The sequence below is a fragment of the Scyliorhinus torazame genome, chromosome 16, assembly GCF_047496885.1.
Source record: "Scyliorhinus torazame isolate Kashiwa2021f chromosome 16, sScyTor2.1, whole genome shotgun sequence".
In the NCBI taxonomy this organism is placed as follows: Eukaryota; Metazoa; Chordata; class Chondrichthyes; order Carcharhiniformes; family Scyliorhinidae; genus Scyliorhinus; species Scyliorhinus torazame.
Window position 1 is genome coordinate 186,703,808 of NC_092722.1, and position 17,695 is coordinate 186,721,502.

General features: G+C 45.0%; 1 protein-coding gene across 6 annotated transcripts in view; it reads right to left on the minus strand.

Annotated features, from left to right (window-relative positions):
* Positions 1-17,695, minus strand: part of LOC140393304 (CREB3 regulatory factor-like) — a 134,844-nt gene that overhangs the window by 17,930 nt on the left and 99,219 nt on the right. For 5 of the 6 annotated variants that reach the window (XM_072479615.1, XM_072479611.1, XM_072479613.1 and 2 more), the window contains 4 exons: positions 11,904-12,095; positions 8,173-8,362; positions 6,752-6,825; positions 4,485-4,607 (listed from right to left, as the gene is read on the minus strand). In XM_072479615.1, the coding sequence (XP_072335716.1) occupies positions 4,485-4,607; positions 6,752-6,825; positions 8,173-8,362; positions 11,904-12,095 (579 nt within the window). Of the gene's footprint in view, positions 1-4,484; positions 4,608-6,751; positions 6,826-8,172; positions 8,363-11,903; positions 12,096-17,695 lie in introns of those variants that run through there. The other variant, XM_072479616.1, reaches the window with a different exon arrangement.

The window sequence follows — 17,695 nt, forward strand, 5'->3', positions numbered from 1 at the left end:
CAAGGAGGTGCGACCAACATTGGAGCGCGCTACCAACGGAGGCCAACAGCATCATGATCAGATCATTCAGAATTTGACAAGGGAGCTGGAAGAGTCTTACCCAAAGCAAATAAAATCCTCTCGGATTTCGGAATGCTACTGGAATGTGGAATGTTAGGAAAACATGTTGCATAAATTTGACTTGCATTCCTTCTCCAGGGTAATCGGACAAATGCTGTCCGAGCCAGTGACACCCACATTCCATTAAAGAACACGATTTTGAAAGACTGAAGGGGTGGTCGCATTGAAGTGTTTAAAAATGCTAACGGGGCAGATATGGAGATACTATTTCCACTGGTAAATATGGCAACAACAACAACGGGGCATAATCTTCAAATTAGTGCTGGGCTATTCAGGAACGAAATCCCGCACTTCCCCTCACACAGGTTGTAAGAATCTAGAGTAGACTGCTGCAAACGATGCTCGGCCAATTGGAGATTCCAGACCGAGAGAGGTTTTTGTTAAGTAAGGGATATGGAGCCAAGGCAGGTAAACGTGAATTTAGGTACGGATGATGATCTAAATGAATGGCAGAGCAGGTGTGAGGGGCTGAATGGCCTTGCTCTCATTCCTCGGTTTAGCGTTATAAGAGACAGTGTGTGCCGAGAGACTGAAATGGGGTTAGAATTCTGGATGAGTTTCGAATACCCGCTTCAATGTAAAACACAGTGATTCCCGATATCCGAGTCCAGAATTCTCCAAACACACCAGGGAATTCTGCTCTGGAATTGGTTGTATTTTTATCAGCAATTACATATGCTGGGGAAGAAAATCTGGCAAATTAAGGTAGAATGAATGGGTGTTCCACAGGGATCCGTGCTGGGACCACTGTTGTTTGTGATATACATAAATGATCTGGACGAAGGTATAGGTGGTCTGATTAGCAAGTTTGCAGATGACACTAAGATTGGTGGAGTAGCAGATAGTGAAGGGGACTGTCAGAGAATACAGCAGAATATAGATAGATTGGAGAGTTGGGTGGAGAAATGGAGTTCAATCCGGGCAAATGTGAGGTGATGCATTTTGGAAGATCCAATTCAAGAGCGAACTATACCGTAAATGAAAAAGCCCTGGGGAAAATTGATGTACAGAGAGATCTGGGTGTTCAGGTCCATTGTACCCTGAAGGTGGCTGCGCAGGTCGATAGAGTGGTCAAGAAGGCATACGGCATGCTTTCCTTCATCGGAAGGGTTATTGAGTATAAGAGTTGGTAGGTCATGTTACAGTTGGATAAGACTTTGGTTCGGCCACATTTGGAATACTGCGTACAGTTCTGGTCGCCACATTACCAAAAGGATGTGGATGCTTTGGAGGGGGTGCAGAGGAGGTTCACCAGGATGTTGTCTGGTATGGAGGGTGCTAGCTATGAAGAGAGGTTTAGTAGATTAGGATTATTTTCATTAGAAAGACGGAGGTTGAGGGGGACCTCATTGAGGTCTACAAAATCATGAGAGGTATAGACAGGGTGGATAGCAAGAAGTTTTTTCCCCCAGAGTGGGGGACTCAATTACTAGGGGTCACGAGTTCAAGGTGAGAGGGGAAAAGTTTAAGGGAGATATAGAACATAGAACTGCGTGGAAAGTTATTTACGCAGAGGGTGGTTGGTGCCTGGAACACATTGCCTGCGGAGGTAGTAGAGGCGGGCACGATAGCATCATTTAAGATGTATCTAGGCAGATACATGAATGGGCAGGGAGCAGGTGGATACAGATCCTTAGAAAATAGGCGACAGTTTTAGATAGAGGATCTGGATCGGCACAGACTTGGAGGGACGAAGGGCCTGTTCCTGCGCTGTAATTTATCTTTGTTCTTCTTTGTTCTAGCAGGACAGCTGGATGGTTGAAGAATCACACTTGGCCATACTCTAATCATATATTAAATAAAAACTAATCTTTTGTCAAAAAAGGAACTGATTTAACTCCACAGCTAAACACACAAAGGCTTTTGATGATTTAAAACTCTTTCTTACAGCCTAGAGATTTTCTTAAAGCCCATAGCATTTTATATAATGAATCAAAAATAACATTTAAAACGTAGCATTTATAGGCGGCACAGTGGTTAGCACTGCTGCCGGACAGCGTTGAGGACCCGGGTTCAATCCCAGTCCCGGGTCACTATCCGTGTGGAGTTTGCACATTCTCCCCGTGCCTGTGTGGGTCTCATCCCCACAGCCCAAAGGTGTGCGGGGTAGGTGGATTAGCCACGCTAAATTGCCCCTTAATTGGAATTTTTTTTTTTAAAACGTGGCAATTAAACACATGTAAATGCAAGCAGTTACACTGCTAGTGTAATAAACTGATCAGTTACTCAATGTAATGTTGACTGCAGGTTTCACCTTGTGAGCTACAGGTTGAAATCAAGAACTATGTCATCACAGTAAAGTGGATCTAGTATTGCAATTTAAACAATCTAAATTAGCAGATTATTTATTGTAGTTATTTTAAAAAAGATATTGTGATCACTCCCCAACATTGGCTGCAATTCCAATGTTCTTCAAAGAGGCGCCAGTTCTACAACTGCAATTGTATCGTTGTTCACTGCCCTTGAAAAGGTCAAGCTGTCACAGCAACAGTGTTTGCGATTGGTGACGGGGGTGAGAGATAGCAGCCAATCATTGCCAACCTATGGAGCACCTGCCCTGGCAACAGAAGTTGCCTTTTAATTGAGCGCAGAATGTTCAGAGAGTAATTAGCCTCTAACTGACCTCAGCGTTACTGTAATTAGAGTTTGTTCACGCAGAGCACATGAATAGTATTAGGTGCATTTGATAAGGATGCAGATGCACTGGAGAGGATGCAGAATGTATTTACGAGCGCGGTTCCGGGATGGAGGTCTTCATTTGCATGAACAGTTTGGCAAAACTGATCTCCTAGGAGAAAAGGCGGCGGGGAGAAAATTGGATAGCGGCATTCAGAATCACGAGGGGTCTGGAGTAAGTAGATGGGGAAAAGCTGTTCCAATTGGCGGAAGGGTCCAGAGGACACAGATTTAAAGTGATTGGCAAGAGAACCAGAGGTGGCACATAAACGCAACCAGTGGTTCAGATTTGGAATGCACTGCCTGAGAGCGAGTTAGGGGCAAATTAATTTGTGATTTTCAAAAGGAAGTTGGATGATTATCTCAAACGAAAATTGCCCACGGGTGGAGACGGGCCATTAGCGGGATAGAGAATCCCAATGGCAGATAATTCCGGACAATGACTCTGATCCTAGTATACCAAGTAGCCAATCATAAGTTACGGTGAATGACTGATTAATGTGCAGCCGGCATTAACTCCATATCAGAGATCTATCAGATCAATGACTGCCCTCAGTCGTTACCCATCTTAGTGTAGGGAGTTCACTTCAAACAATAAGTGCAACATTGATACATCCACATATCGAATTCTCAGCCTGAGGGATCAACGCAACCCAAAACCCTAACCTTAAGTAAGACACGAGTCTTGCACAACGCTCAGAACTGCCAGAAGTAAGCCAAATATTTTCAGTGTTTTATGTGTACTGTTGAGTTAACTCCAGCAGTCCAGTGACAGAGCACTCTATAAACAGGTTCAAAGCACTAGTGCCCAAAGCCGGGGGAACATTCTGCAATATTGAACTATCCCCCTCCAGTTTAGAGACTTGAGAACAGGTGTCGCAGCGACTGAACAGAACAATATAAGATTGCAGGAGGTCTCCTTGCACAATTCTGCTTCTGTACTCAAATGCAAAGCTACTCTAGATCTTAGTCCAACGGGCTCCAAGAGTTTGTGCTACAAATTTATGCTTCCTGCTACTTTCCTTCCCAGGAAATTGGATGGTAGTGTAGGAAACATCTTTTCTACACCTTGCAAATCCAATGTCTACAATCATGACAGTTACCCGGGATCGAACCCGGGTCCTCAGTGCCGCATCATGCTGCCCCGTAAGGGATTCATGTTGCAGAGCGAGGTAGCATAGTGGTTACTTAACTAAGAATCCAGAGTCAGGAGTTCAAATCGCATTCTGAAAGCTGGGGGAGCTTAAGTTCAGCTAATGTAGCATAAAAAGCTAGCATCAACAATGACCATAAAGACCCAACTGCTATACAACTCCTGAAGGAAGAGACGATACACTGCCTCAGCACCATTGCAATGTGGTTGAGTGTCGATTACAAACAGCTACACAGAAGTATAATACATAAAGACCGCAGCATTCACGGCAGCAACTCATTATCACCTTCTCATTACAGATGGATTTTAAATGCCAGCCTTGCCAGCGAATGCCCACCCATTAAAAAAAAAAATCTGCCTACTCCTAAGATTATACTCACAGCATTATAACATTTCCACTCCTCAATGTAATGACAGAAAGCTACCAATGAACTGGAACTAGATTAGATTTTTCAACAAGAGTTTCACCGTTAAAATTTTAGCCAAGTTTCAAATTAGATTTCCCTCCAAGTCAAAAGTTCAGTCTTGTTCTTACCGATTGTATCATTCATGAGTTTTTCCAATTTTCCGATCAAGCTCTCTTCTTCAGTTCCACCGCTGTTTTCCACCCGCTGCATAATCTGACGCTTGATTGCGACAATAACTTTCAGTAAATTATCTTGTGACAAAAGAAGAAAACAAAAAAATCACTTGCATTTTACGTCTGGTCTTATTCTCATTTGACAGCAACGTGGCAGCCATTGTGTGCACAGCAAAGTTCTCCAAAGGGTCTCGAGGGGAGGCAAGTCCATTCATTGGTCATGACACCAAGAACAAACCCCCTTCAATAATCAAATATTGCCCCAAGATCAGCAATGCATGCCTAAACAGACAGGTTATAAACCTAACTCAAAGGGCAGGATATCCAGAGTTGGATGTGGGACAGGTTCAAGGTGAGAGGGGGAAAGTTTAAGTGAGATGTGTGGGATAAGTGTTTCACGCAGAGAGTGGTGGGTGCCTGGAACATGCTGCCAGAGGATGTGGTGGAAGCAGGCACATTAGCAACATTTAAGAGGCATCTGGATGGATACATGAATAGGGAGGAAATAGAGGGATACGGCCCGAGTACGGGCAGAAGGTTTTATTTTTAGTTAGGGCAGCATGGTCGGCACAGGCTTGGAGGGCCGAAGGGCCTGTTCCTGTGCTGTACTTTTCTTTGTTCTTTAAATAACAGGACAGAGGGTTAGTTAATGAAACCAACTGACGACGGAAAAATTTGCAGGAGGACAGAGGTAGGCTGGCAGAATGGGCAGATCGATGAAAGATACAATTTAGTGAAAGCAAGACTTAGGGAAAGAATGTCAAGATTTTAAAGAGTATACGACAAAGGGACTTTTGCATGCAGATATACAGATTATTAAAGGTGGCATTGCAAGTAGATACAACTATAAAAGAGAGGCTCGCTCTGAAGAGGAGTCATCCAGACTTGAAACATTAACTCTGTTTCTCTCCCCACAGATGCTGCCAGACCCGCTGAGTGTTTACAGTATTTTGCTTTTATTATAAAGGAAGGCAAACTAAAACCTCAGGGTTTGTATCTAGGGGCACAGGATACAAACACAATTTGTACAAGAGCCTAGTTATGATTATTGCAATAAGCTCTGGGGGGCCTCGCTAGTGAAAGGACATTAACTTTTTAAAAAGCGTTTCAGAAATTAATTGGTACTTTTTGCCGCGTTCATGGGGTCACGGCCACGTTCAGGGGTCACGGCCAAGTTCAGGGGTCATCAATGCGACGGAAAAGACTTGAAAAATGAAATATTTTTCTTATTAGGGCCAAAAGGAGCTTCAGAATTACACAGCGACATACGGAGATCTGCTTTCATGGGTCAATTAGTTGGAGAGCACAAAATTAAAGGTTATAGAAAATAACGGGGAGGTTGATAAAGAGGGTGGGTTACAACATGGGGGTTATCAGCTGCCAACAGATGTCACCCCTCATAAAAGGAGAAGCCATCAAATAGCCAATCTATTTTCTCGAGCTTTTTATGATTCTGTTCCAAAAGATACATTTCATAACCTTTTTTATATTTATTTCATCGAACGGTGCAAAAAAAAAAAAAAAAAAAACAAGAGGCCAAGGTTATTTTGATTAGACCTGGGCAATTAAGGAAAGAGAGAAAGAGCATTTCTATATTGTCACATTCTCAGAATACCTTACTAGCAACCCGTTAATTGTTTTTGGAGCGCTACGGGGGAAATTGAGACAGCCAATCCTTGAAAAAAAAGGTCTCAGCAAATTAAATAGAATAATCACCTTCAAAAAGGTAAAATGGGTTTGCTGTGAATGAAAAAGCTTCTGATGAATGCAAACTGAGTGCACAGCGTAAAAGTCTCACTCAGTTCGACCTCGGACACAAGAGGTGGTTGAGTTTAATGAGAAATTTCAAATTTACCAAATGTCAGGCACTGTTTGCGGCCCAGAAATTGCACTTTGCCCAACCTCCCCATTCCCTTGCTTGCTTCGGACTCCGGCACAGCACCACCTCTCAGAAACAGGCCAGAACCCAACTCAGGCTGGGTATATACACAGCGGGCAGAGGTAGAGGGCTAGCACTCGGGCTTCAGAAACGTCTCCCCAGCAGGATCAACGTGGTTGGGTTGGGGGGGTGGGGGGGGGGGGGGTGAGCGGAAGAGGTCCCAGATGTCTTGCTGTTCTGGGACATCCATCCACCCCCAACACTGGAAACCCCCCTCCCCCCAAGGTGACTCCTCTGCTTCCCCACAAGCTCTGGTTAGCACTACAGAGTTGGACAAACTCACCATGCTCAGTGTTCAGACCCCACAGCTTGATTTTGTTGGCCTCATGTTGTGCTTTCTTCTTTAGTCTGCAGGCCCTACACACGCAGACACACACACGCAAAGAGAAAACAATGGGTAACAGGGGAAAGCACATGATACAACGCCATGTTTCCGATTCTGACCTTAGAGAATGGCCACATTAGGAGTCATTCATAAATACTTCAAATTGTAATTCGACGCAACTTCCAAAAGATTTCTAACAGAGCAATTCACTCTGCAAGTGAAGTTGTACATTGTTTAAATATTTGCAATTAAAATAGATGCATATAGCAAGTGTTCAAAGTGTCGACACAAGAGCATATAAATTATTCAATTTAGAGATTCAAGAGCAGACGTTTCTGAAAATAGTTCCTGACTCACAACAAAGATATATCCCAGTGAGGAAGGAGGATTCTAGGAAGGGGCTAAATCAACCATGGTTAACCAAGGAAATGAAGGATAGTGTTAAACGGAAAGAAAAAACATGTGACAAAGATTAGTGGTAATCCAGAGGATTGGGAAAGTCTAAAAAAAACACCAAAAGATGACCAAAAAGTAAAAATGAAAAGAGGGACAAGATAAACTGAGGGTAAACTAGCAAGTTTATATAAAAACGGACAGAAAGAGCTTTTTAAAAGATATAAAAAGGAAGAGGGAGAGGCCAAAGTGAACCCAAGGCCTGCATTTATATGGCACTTTTAATGAGTGCCAGGCATCACAAAGCATCTCACAGTCCAAGGGGATACTTTTTGAAGTGTAGTCACTGTTGTAAATTAGGAAATATGGCAACTAATTTGCACCCAGCAAATTGCCATGAACAGATAATGATCGGATAGTCTGTTTTTGTGGCCTTGATTGAGGGATAAATATTGGACAGGACACCTGGGATATCTCCCCTACTCTTCCTATCTGCCTAGGGAGAGGTAAATGAAGGCTTGCAACTCCAGAGTGCTTTTCACAATTTCAGGGCATCCCAGGGTGCTCGAAAGCCAACAGCTTAGATTTTTGAGATGTAGACCGGAATTCTCCAGTCATTAGGATTCTCTTTTCCTGCTGGCAGTGCACCCCCTGCCTGTGGGTTTCCCGGCAGGGTGAGGTGGGGTGGTTCTAATGGGAAATCCCATTGACAAGCGACAGGAATGGAGAATCTCACCGCCAGCGAACGACGCGTGACCGAGCAACACGCGGCTGGGGAGGGGGGGGGGGACCGGAGAATCCCGCCCGTAATCACCGATATACTGCAGAACGCGAGAGTGCGTCTCAAAAAACAGTGGATATGTCAAGAACGTCCGCGGTATTTTTAAAAACATTGCACGCCACTCTTGAGGGCGAAGTGTGCGCCTGAAAAAACGATTCAATCTACTTGATGCCACTCAAGCGAATTGCTTGCTGATTTTATTTACCTAGAAGCCAGTTTATTTTTCTCCTTTCTGGACCGTGGTCTGGCGTTCACTGGCAGTTCGTTCACTGGAGTCAGCTCATCAATTACCTTGTTGAGTTTTTTCAGTTCGTCCCCGATGTGGAGCAACTTTCGCGGGTTCGGCGTCAAGTCGTCGACATCCGTTCGACGGGATTTCTTCGCCATTCGCCGTCCTGGATCACAAGGAATAAAAAGGACCACATAGGAAAGGTGGAACTCTCCACAGTAATCCTACACAGCCCGCCACAAAAATGTTCTTGCCTCGGGCACCTTTCAGGGCGCTGGGCTGCAGAACGGAATTTTAAAAGATCACTTTTTAATCCTGATAACACGGCCAAATAGCAAGGGAAAGCATATTGGGTGATATGTTTCAAAGTGACCATTCAGCAATGGGATGGCCATGCTAAAGTGAAGCTACAGAAATCCCTCTCGCTTCTCTCCTCTCCACCCTGAGGGCGTTAACTCCTTGGCATTATCCTTTTCGCAAATTTGCAATCCTGAAACTTAATGAGATGGCTACTATTTGAATACGACGCTTGACCTCGAGGGCAACGATCATGGGAGAGTCATTTTGCCCAACCCGATAACCAGACCCGGGTTGCTGGCAGGCAGATCACATCACCACACGGAGTGAAATCAGGTCACTCAATGCAGGCCAGCAGTTGAACCCGGGGTCTTTTTAAAAAATCTTCGTCTGAAGAAAGGCTAGATTAAGAAATAAAACACAAACACAGCTTCTCGTGCTCCTGGGAGATGAAGAAAGGAAAAGGGATGAAGGCCAAGAACGAGGACATGCGGAGGACCCCAAAGTGGAACAATTTGATTCAGGGGTCCCTCAGCAATTGCCACCGTCTATCGTCCTTCGTGACGTTTGCCTCTTCTGACCTCTCATCCTCACCTCTTGGTACAGCCCCTATTCCTACAAGAGCCTTATTTATGGCCTTGACCGCCTCTGGAGTTGGGAATACTATTTAAAGTCGGAAGTGAATTCAAGGTGTGTTGACTTCTCTCAAAATAAATCGGTCCTTATGCATGTGCAAGATGAATAATCCAGGTACCACAAAACCTGCCAAGATTAACAACCTGTACAATTATAGTTCATGTTCAACAGAGATAGGCAGTTTTTAAAAATTTTTTTTTTATCATAATGTTCAGGACTGAACAGACCACTACCGTTCCCATGACTGGTCGCAACAGTTAAAAATAAATCATGTACTAAATCAGTCTCTTCCTCTTACACCTGAATCGGATTTCCGAAAATACAAAGCCAATTTCCTCTTGAATCTCCACCTCCAAAGCCTCAGACATCCCATTTGAAATATCGACTATTCCATGTGCTAATATTGTCCACCTCTTCTGATCTTGAATCCGCGCCAATTCTTGTTGAGTTGGTAATTATGCTCATTTGCCGAAACCACTAGAATTTTGAATTTCTCAATAGGATCTCCCTGCCTTTTAACTACTTTAGGCAGGTTGCCAATTACCCCACCATTGTTCAATGAGAGCTCATTCTGTCTTCGGGCACCTCTTCCACCATCCCGGACCGCTTTCCGGAGTTATTTTCGGGACCCTCCTGGTGACCAGGCGGCGGGGGCGGAGCAGGCATCTGCACCACCTCCTCCCGCTGGTCCAGGACCAGGGAGGAGCTGGAGGAGATTCCCCCCCTCGATGATCCCGGTGGTGGGATCAAGGCAGGCCCTGGGTTGGTTAGTGGGCCCATGTCGCCCGCAACCTCTGGGCGACTCCCAGAATCTGGCACATCATAATTGAAGATTCTTTTGTTTTTCTGCATCCGCAGATAGTGTCCTATTGGGCCCCCCTCCACCAACACCCCGACTCCCTCCCCCCCTTTCCCTTCTGTTGGTACAGAGGCGAGGGTATCTGGTTTCTCCAGCGTAAAGTTTAGTGCTTGTACCATTAGTTTTTTGCACAACTGCGTTGTGAACTGTTTTAATAATCAAAGTATCCTACCCCCCCACCTGGTACGTTGGTACTGAGGGGAGGGTACCCTGTTTCTCCAACACAAAACTAGTTCAGGTCTGGGCCGCTAATATTTCAATGGTGAGTAAGTGGATGGGAGAGGAGGAGGGAGCGGCGTGGAAGAGATTAGAGAAGGCGTCCTGTAGGGGGACTAGCCTACAGGCTATGGTGACAGCCCCATTGCTGTTCTCACCGAGGAACTACACAAGCCGGTGGTGGTGGCTACACTGAAGATTTGGGGACAGTGGAGACGGCATAGGGGAAAGACTGGAGCCTTGGGGGGGTCCGCGATAAGAAACAACCATAGGATTGCCCCGGGGGGAATGGATGGGGGATATGGAATGTGGCAAAGAGCAGGAATAACGCAACTGAAAGATCTGTTTGTGGATGGGAAGTTCGCGAGTCTGGGAGCGCTGACCGAGAAATATGGGTTGCCCCAAGGGAATGCATTCAGGTATATGCAACTGAGGGCTTTTGCGAGGCAACAGGTGAGGGAATTCCCGCAGCTCCCGACACAAGAGGTGCAGGACAGAGTGATCTCAAAGACATGGGTGGGGGATGGTAAGGTGTCAGATATATATATATATATAGGGAAATGAGGGACGAAGGGGAGACTATGGTAGATGAACTAAAAGGGAAATGGGAAGAAGAGCTGGGGGAGGAGATCGAGGAGGGGCTGTGGGCAAATGCCCTAAGCAGGGTAAACTCGTCGTCCTCGTGTGCCAGGCTAAGCCTGATTCAGTTTAAGGTATTACACAGGGCGCATATGACTGGAGCACGGCTCAGTAAATTTTTTGGGGTGGAGGATAGGTGTGCGAGGTGCTCGAGAAGCCCAGCGAATCATACCCATATGTTTTGGTCATGCCCGGCACTACATGGGTTTTGGATGGGGGCGACAAAGGTGCTTTCAAAAGTAGTGGGGGTCGAACCAAGCTGGGGGTTGGCTATATTTGGGGTTGCACAAGAGCCGGGAGTGCAGGAGGCGAGGGAGGCCGATGTTTTGGCCTTTGCGTCCCTAGTAGCCCGGCGCAGGATATTGTTAATGTGGAAAGAAGCCAAGCCCCCGGGGGTGGAGACCTGGATAAATGACATGGCAGGGTTTATAAAGCTAGAGCGGATTAAGTTCGTTCTAAGGGGGTCGGCTCAAGGGTTCACCAGGCGGTGGCAACCGTTCGTCGAATACCTCGTAGAAAGATAGATGGAAGAATGGAAAAAAGGCAGCAGCAGCCCAGGATCGGGGTGGGGGGGGGGGGGGGGGAAAGAGGAGGAACCAGAAGGACTCTCAGGGTTGTTAATATATACTGTATAGTATGTATAGGTCGTTGCGACAGATAATTATATATTGGACTGTTAAATTATATTTTTGGAGTGTTACTTGTGATAAGGCAGTTGCCAATTAGGGTTAGTTTTCATTTTTGTTATTTATTATTTATTCATTTTTTGTTTATAAAATAGGTCATTGTTATTTGTGTTGTTATAATATTGTGTAAAGGATGCACAATGTACTGTGTTGGTTGACCAAAAATTTTCAATAAAATATTTATAAAAAAAAAAAACTAGTTCAGGCCAAATCCCCATACCCTACAACTCCCTTACAACAACAAACTGCATTTATGTAGCACCTATGATGCAAGGAAATGTCCCAGATGCTTCACGAATGGGCATAAAAGAAAAGGTATCTTGCGGCATTAGAGTTTTCACAGTTGCTCACCATTCTGTAGGTTTCATTCTCACCTTGTCCAACGCCATTCTCCTTCTGGTACACATTACTGGGTAAGGTGTAGCAGTCCCACTCTGAGGGCTGCAGTGTCCGCTCTTGTTTGCTGGGCGTGACGTGGCTATCGCTATACTCCCAGAAATAGCGGCGCTTCAGTCTCCTGCCGCCCATCTCGGAGGCAACATCTGCAGATGTTTCATGCTCGTTCCCTGTGAAAAGATGGCACGAACACTTAAAATAACCTCCCGAAACTTTGCAATTTTCACCTCCAAAACTCTGGAAAGCATGGACCTGTCCACGGATGAGCTGGGCAAAAGGAGCAGCAGGTCCAAAGTACCGAAATCATCATCACATTGAGAGATAAGACAGGCATTCAGTTTGGCAAGATGAACAGAGAACACAAGAAAGCTCACTCACATCGCTCTATCCAACATTAATCTCGGATTATATTATCAACTCATTCCCCCGCGCACACCCTCCCCACAAAACCACTAACTGGTTATACCCTATTTTTACAATACCTTGCTAAGGAAGAAAAAAAAAAAATCAAGCAATATTGTTAACATATTTATAATTTTTAATCCCCTTCAATGCTTTTCACATCAGTGTTCTTTTCTGGACATTTCTGCACATGGCAGCACGGTGGCACAGTGGTTAGCACTACTGCCTCACAGTGCCAGGGGCCCGGGTTCAATTTCGACTTTGGGTGGCTGTCTGTGTACGTGCGTGGAGTTTACACGCCTCTCCCAGTGTGCGCGTGCGTGGAGTTTACACGCCTCTCCCAGTGTGCGCGTGCGTGGAGTTTACACGCCTCTCCCAGTGGGTGTGTGCGTGGAGTTTACACGCCTCTCCCAGTGGGTGTGTGCGTGTGTGTGTGTGTGTGTGTGTGTGGCGTTTACACGCCATCCCAATGTGTGTGTGCGTGGAGTTTACACGCCTCTCCCAGTGTGTGTGTGTGTGTGTGTGTGTGTGTGTGTGTGTGTGTGTGTGTGTGTGTGTGTGGCGTTTACACGCCTCTCCCAATGTGTGTGTGCGTGGAGTTTACACACCTCTCCCAATGTGTGTGTGTGTGTGTGTGTGTGTGTGGAGTTAAGAACAAAGAAAATTACAGCACAGGAACAGGCCCTTCAGCCCTCTTAGCCTGCGCCGATCCAGATCCTTTATCTAAACCGGTCACCTGTTTTCCAAGGATCTACTGCCCTCTGTTCCCCGCCCGTTCATATATCTGTCTAGATGCATCTTAAATGTTGTGCCCGCCTCTACCACCTCCGCTGGCAAAGCATTCAAGGCACCCACCACCCTCTACATAAAAAGCTTTCCACGCACATCTCCCTTAAACTTTCCTCCTCTCACCTTGAAATCGTGACCCCTTGTAATTGACATCCCCACTCTTGGAAAAAGCTTGTTGCTATCCACCCTGTCCATACCTCTCAATTATGGGGCAAGGGGCAATTTAATGTGGCCAGGTCCCCCCTCAACTTCTGTCTTTCCAACGAAAACAATCCTAATCTACTCAACCTTTCTTCATAGCTAGCACCCTCCATACCAGGCAACATCCTGGTGAACCTCCTCTGCACCCTCTCTAAAGCATCCCCATCCTTCTGGTAATGTGGCGACCAGAACTGCACGCAGTATTCCAAATGTGGCCTAACCAAAGTCCTATACAACTGTGACATGACCTGCCGACTCTTGTACTCAATACCCCGTCCGATGAAGGCAAGCATGCTGTATGCCTTCTTGACCACTCTATCGACCTGTGTTGCCACCTTCAGGGTACAATGGACCTGAACTCCCAGATATCTCTGTACATCAATTTTCCCCAGGACTCTCCCATTGACCGTATATAGTCCGCTCTTGAATTAGATCTTCCAAAATGCATCACCTCGCATTTGCCTGGATTGAACTCCATCTGCCATTTCTCTGCCCAACTCTCCAATCTATTTATATTTTGCTGTATTCTCTGACAGTCCTCCTCGCTATCTGCAACTCCACCAATCTAAGTATCATCTGCAAACTTGCTAATCAAACCACCTATACCTCCGTTCAGATCATTTATGTATATCACAAACAACAGTGGTCCGAGCAAGGATCCCTGTGGAACACCACTAGTCAACTTTCCCCATTTTGAGACACTCCCTTCCACCACTACTCTGTCTCCTGTTGCCCAGCCAGTTCTTTATCCATCTAGCTAGTACACCCTGAACCCCATATGACTTCATTTTTTCCATCAACCTGCCATGGGAAACTTTATCAAACACCTTACTGAAGTCCATGTATATGACATCTACAGCCCTTCCCTCATCAAGTAACGTTATCACTTCCTCAAAGAATTCTATTAGGTTTGTAAGACATGATCTTCCCTGCACAAAACCATGCTGCCTATCACTGATAAGTCTATTTTCTTCCAAATGTGAATAGATCCTATCCCTCAGTATCTTCTCCAACAGTTTGCCAACCACTGACGTCAAGCTCACAGGTCTATAATTCCCTGGATTATCCCTGCTACCCTTCTTAAACAAAGGGACAACATTAGCAATTCTCCAGTCCTCCGGGACCTCATCCATGCTCAAGGATGCTGCAAAGATATCTGTTAAGACCCCAGCTATTTATTTCCTCGCTTTCCTCAGTAACCTGGGATAGATCCCATCAAGACCTGGGGACTTGTCCACCTTAATGCCTTTTAGAATACCCAAAACTTCCCCCTTCCTTATGCCGACTTGACCTAGAGTATTTAAATATCCATCCTTAGCCTCAACATCCGTCATGTCCCTCTCCTTGGTGAATACCGATGCAAAGTACTCATTAAGAATCTCACCCATTTCCTCTGACTCCACGCATAAATTCCCTCTTTTGTCTTTGAGTGGGCCAATACTTTCTCTAGATACCCTCTTGCTCCTTATATACGAATAAAAGGCTTTGGGATTTTCCTCAACCCTGTTAGCCAAAGATATTTCATGACCCCTTTTAGCCCTCTTTATTGCGCGTTTGAGATTTGTCCTACTTTCCCGATATTCCTCCAAAGCTTCATCAGATTTAAATCACCTAGATCTTATGTATGCTTCCTTTTTCATCTTAGCTAGCCTCACAATTCCACCCGTCATCCATGATTCCCTAATCTTGCCATTTATATCCCTCATTTTCACAGGGACATGTCTGTCCTGCACTCTAATCAACCTTTCCTTAAAAGACTCCCACATTTCAAATGTGGATTTACCCTTAAAGAGCTGCTCCCAATCCACATTCCCTAGCTCCTGCCGAATTTTGTTATACTTGGCCTTTCCCCAATTTAGCACTCTTTCTTTAGGACCACTCTCGTCTTTGTCCATGAGTATTCGAAAACTTACGGAATTGTGATCGCTATTCCCAAAGTAATCACCGACTAAAACTTTAACCACCGGCTGTTACACGCCTCTCCCAATGTGTGTGTGTGGGGAGTTTACATGCCTCTCCCAGTGTCTGCGTGGAGTTTACACGCCTCTCCCAGCATGTGCGTGGAGTTTACACGCCTCTCCCAGCATGTGCGAGGAGTTTACACGCCTCTCCCAGCATGTGCGAGGAGTTTACACGCCTCTCCCAGCATGTGCGAGGAGTTTACACGCCTCTCCCAGTGTATGCGTGGAGTTTACACGCTTCTCCCAGTGTGCGCGCGCGTGGAGTTTACACACCTCTCCCAGTGAGTGTGGAATTTACACGCCTCTCCCAGCGTCTGCGTGGAGTTTACACGCCTCTCCCAGCGTCTGCGTGGAGTTTACACGCCTCTCCCAGAGTGTGCGTGGAGTTTACACGCCTCTCCCAGCATGTGCGAGGAGTTTACACGCCTATCCCAGCGTGTGCGTGGAGTTTACACGCCTCTCCCAGTGTCTGTGTGGGTTTCCTCCACTCACTTAACCTACCCATGTTTGTATGCAGATTCCTAACGTCCTTTTCACAATTTACTTTCCTATCTGTCTTTGAGTCATTTGCAAATTTAGCGACCTTGCACTCGGCCCCCTCATGCACTCATTGATAGCGATCCTAAAGAGTTTTGGCTCCAAAAACTGATCACTGTGGCACACCACTTTGCCCACCCATAAATGACCCATTTAGGTCTACTCGGTCTCCAGTTAGCTATCAAATGCTCTCTCCATGCGAATAAATTACCTCCAACACTCTTACTTTTTGATGTGGAACTTTGTCAAATGCCTGCTGGAAATTAAGTACATGCCTGGGGTCTCTCCAGCATCGCACTCCAGTATTCAGAGTCAATCAATACAGTCAGAAAATAACAACAGCTCAGCCAGCGACAGTGGACATTTCAACCCTGCCACATAGGGGCGGATCTACTATGAAACTAATGTAGCTTAAGCTTCAGGGCCCCTAATCCCAGAGGGGCCCCAGAAGCGACTTTCGTCCACATTGCTTAAAAATGTTGGGTCTACTGTATGAGAAGGTGTTTTTAAAAAATGATAATATTAATAATAGTGTAATTCAATACAAAATAATAGTTAAAATAAAAATTAAAAGGTTATTAAAGTATCATGCAGGCTAGCCGTAAAAAAAAAATGTTCAAATTAAGGATGTTTCATTCTAAATATATTTAATATAAAATAATTATAAATAATTTAAAGCACTATTAACATTTATGACAGAAATACAAACAGTAGATGACGTGTCGTAACAAAAAAGGGGATCCGTTGAAAAGGCAATCACAATGCTAACATGAATTTTCAACGTGATGGCACCGTGATAGCGATCTAGACAAGAATTTTTTTCAATAAAGTATTCATAAGGATACAATATTTTAATTACCCCTACTCAAAAATAAATGTTATATTTAGAAAAGTAAGGTAAGTAATAAAGGTGAAATAGTGTTAGATTAGCCTAAGCCTATTGTTTTTATGAAGAGGTGAACGGAAGGTAGGCTACGACCGCATAGCCTAGGCTAATACTATATTACAAGTATTTATGAAAAGGTAATAAAAGGGTGAATTTGTGTTAAATTACAGGTGTATATTATGAAAAAAGTGTTCAAATAATGGTAAAATTGTGTTACATTACCTTAGCCTATGAGTTTTGGTGGCCTAGCCTTGCCTAACTTAGTCTAGCCTAGCGTAGGCTAGCTTGAACATAGCCTAGTTTAGCCTATTTAGCTCATTTATTATAAATCTTAAAAAATGGCGCTTTCCTTTCTGAGAAGGGGTTCTCAGAAACTCTCAAACATATTTTTGAAGACTCAGAAGAGAGCCTGAATGTAAACGAGATGCAAAGAATTTATACCACAAGTTGGTAAAGCTGGAATATGCTATTTTAACAGTCGTTAGGGCAGCACGGTAGCATTGTGGATAGCACAATTGCTTCACAGCTCCAGGGTACCAGGTTCAATTCCGGCTTGGGTCACTGTCTGTGCGGAGTCTGCACATCCTCCCCGTGTGTGCGTGGGTTTCCTCCGGGTGCTCCGGTTTCCTCCCACAGTCCAAAGATGTGCAGGTTAGGTGGATTGGGCATGGTAAATTGCCCTTAGTGTCCAAAATTGCCCTTAGTGTTGGGTGGGGTTACTGGGTTATGGGGATAGGGTGGAGGTGTCGACTGTGGGTGGGGTGCTCTTTCCAAGAGCCGGTGCAGACTCGATGGGCCGAATGGCCTCCTTCTGCACTGTAAATTCTATGAAAACTATGAAAACTGCTGGAGCGTTTCAACAAAACAAGAAAGAAACTACAAACCCCTGGTTTTGATGTATTTGAAGGTTATCTTCTGCTATCATCTTTACTTTCGTTTGTTAAAGAACTCCGAGAAAATTCAGCCGATCGAATTGCACACTATGAATCAGAAG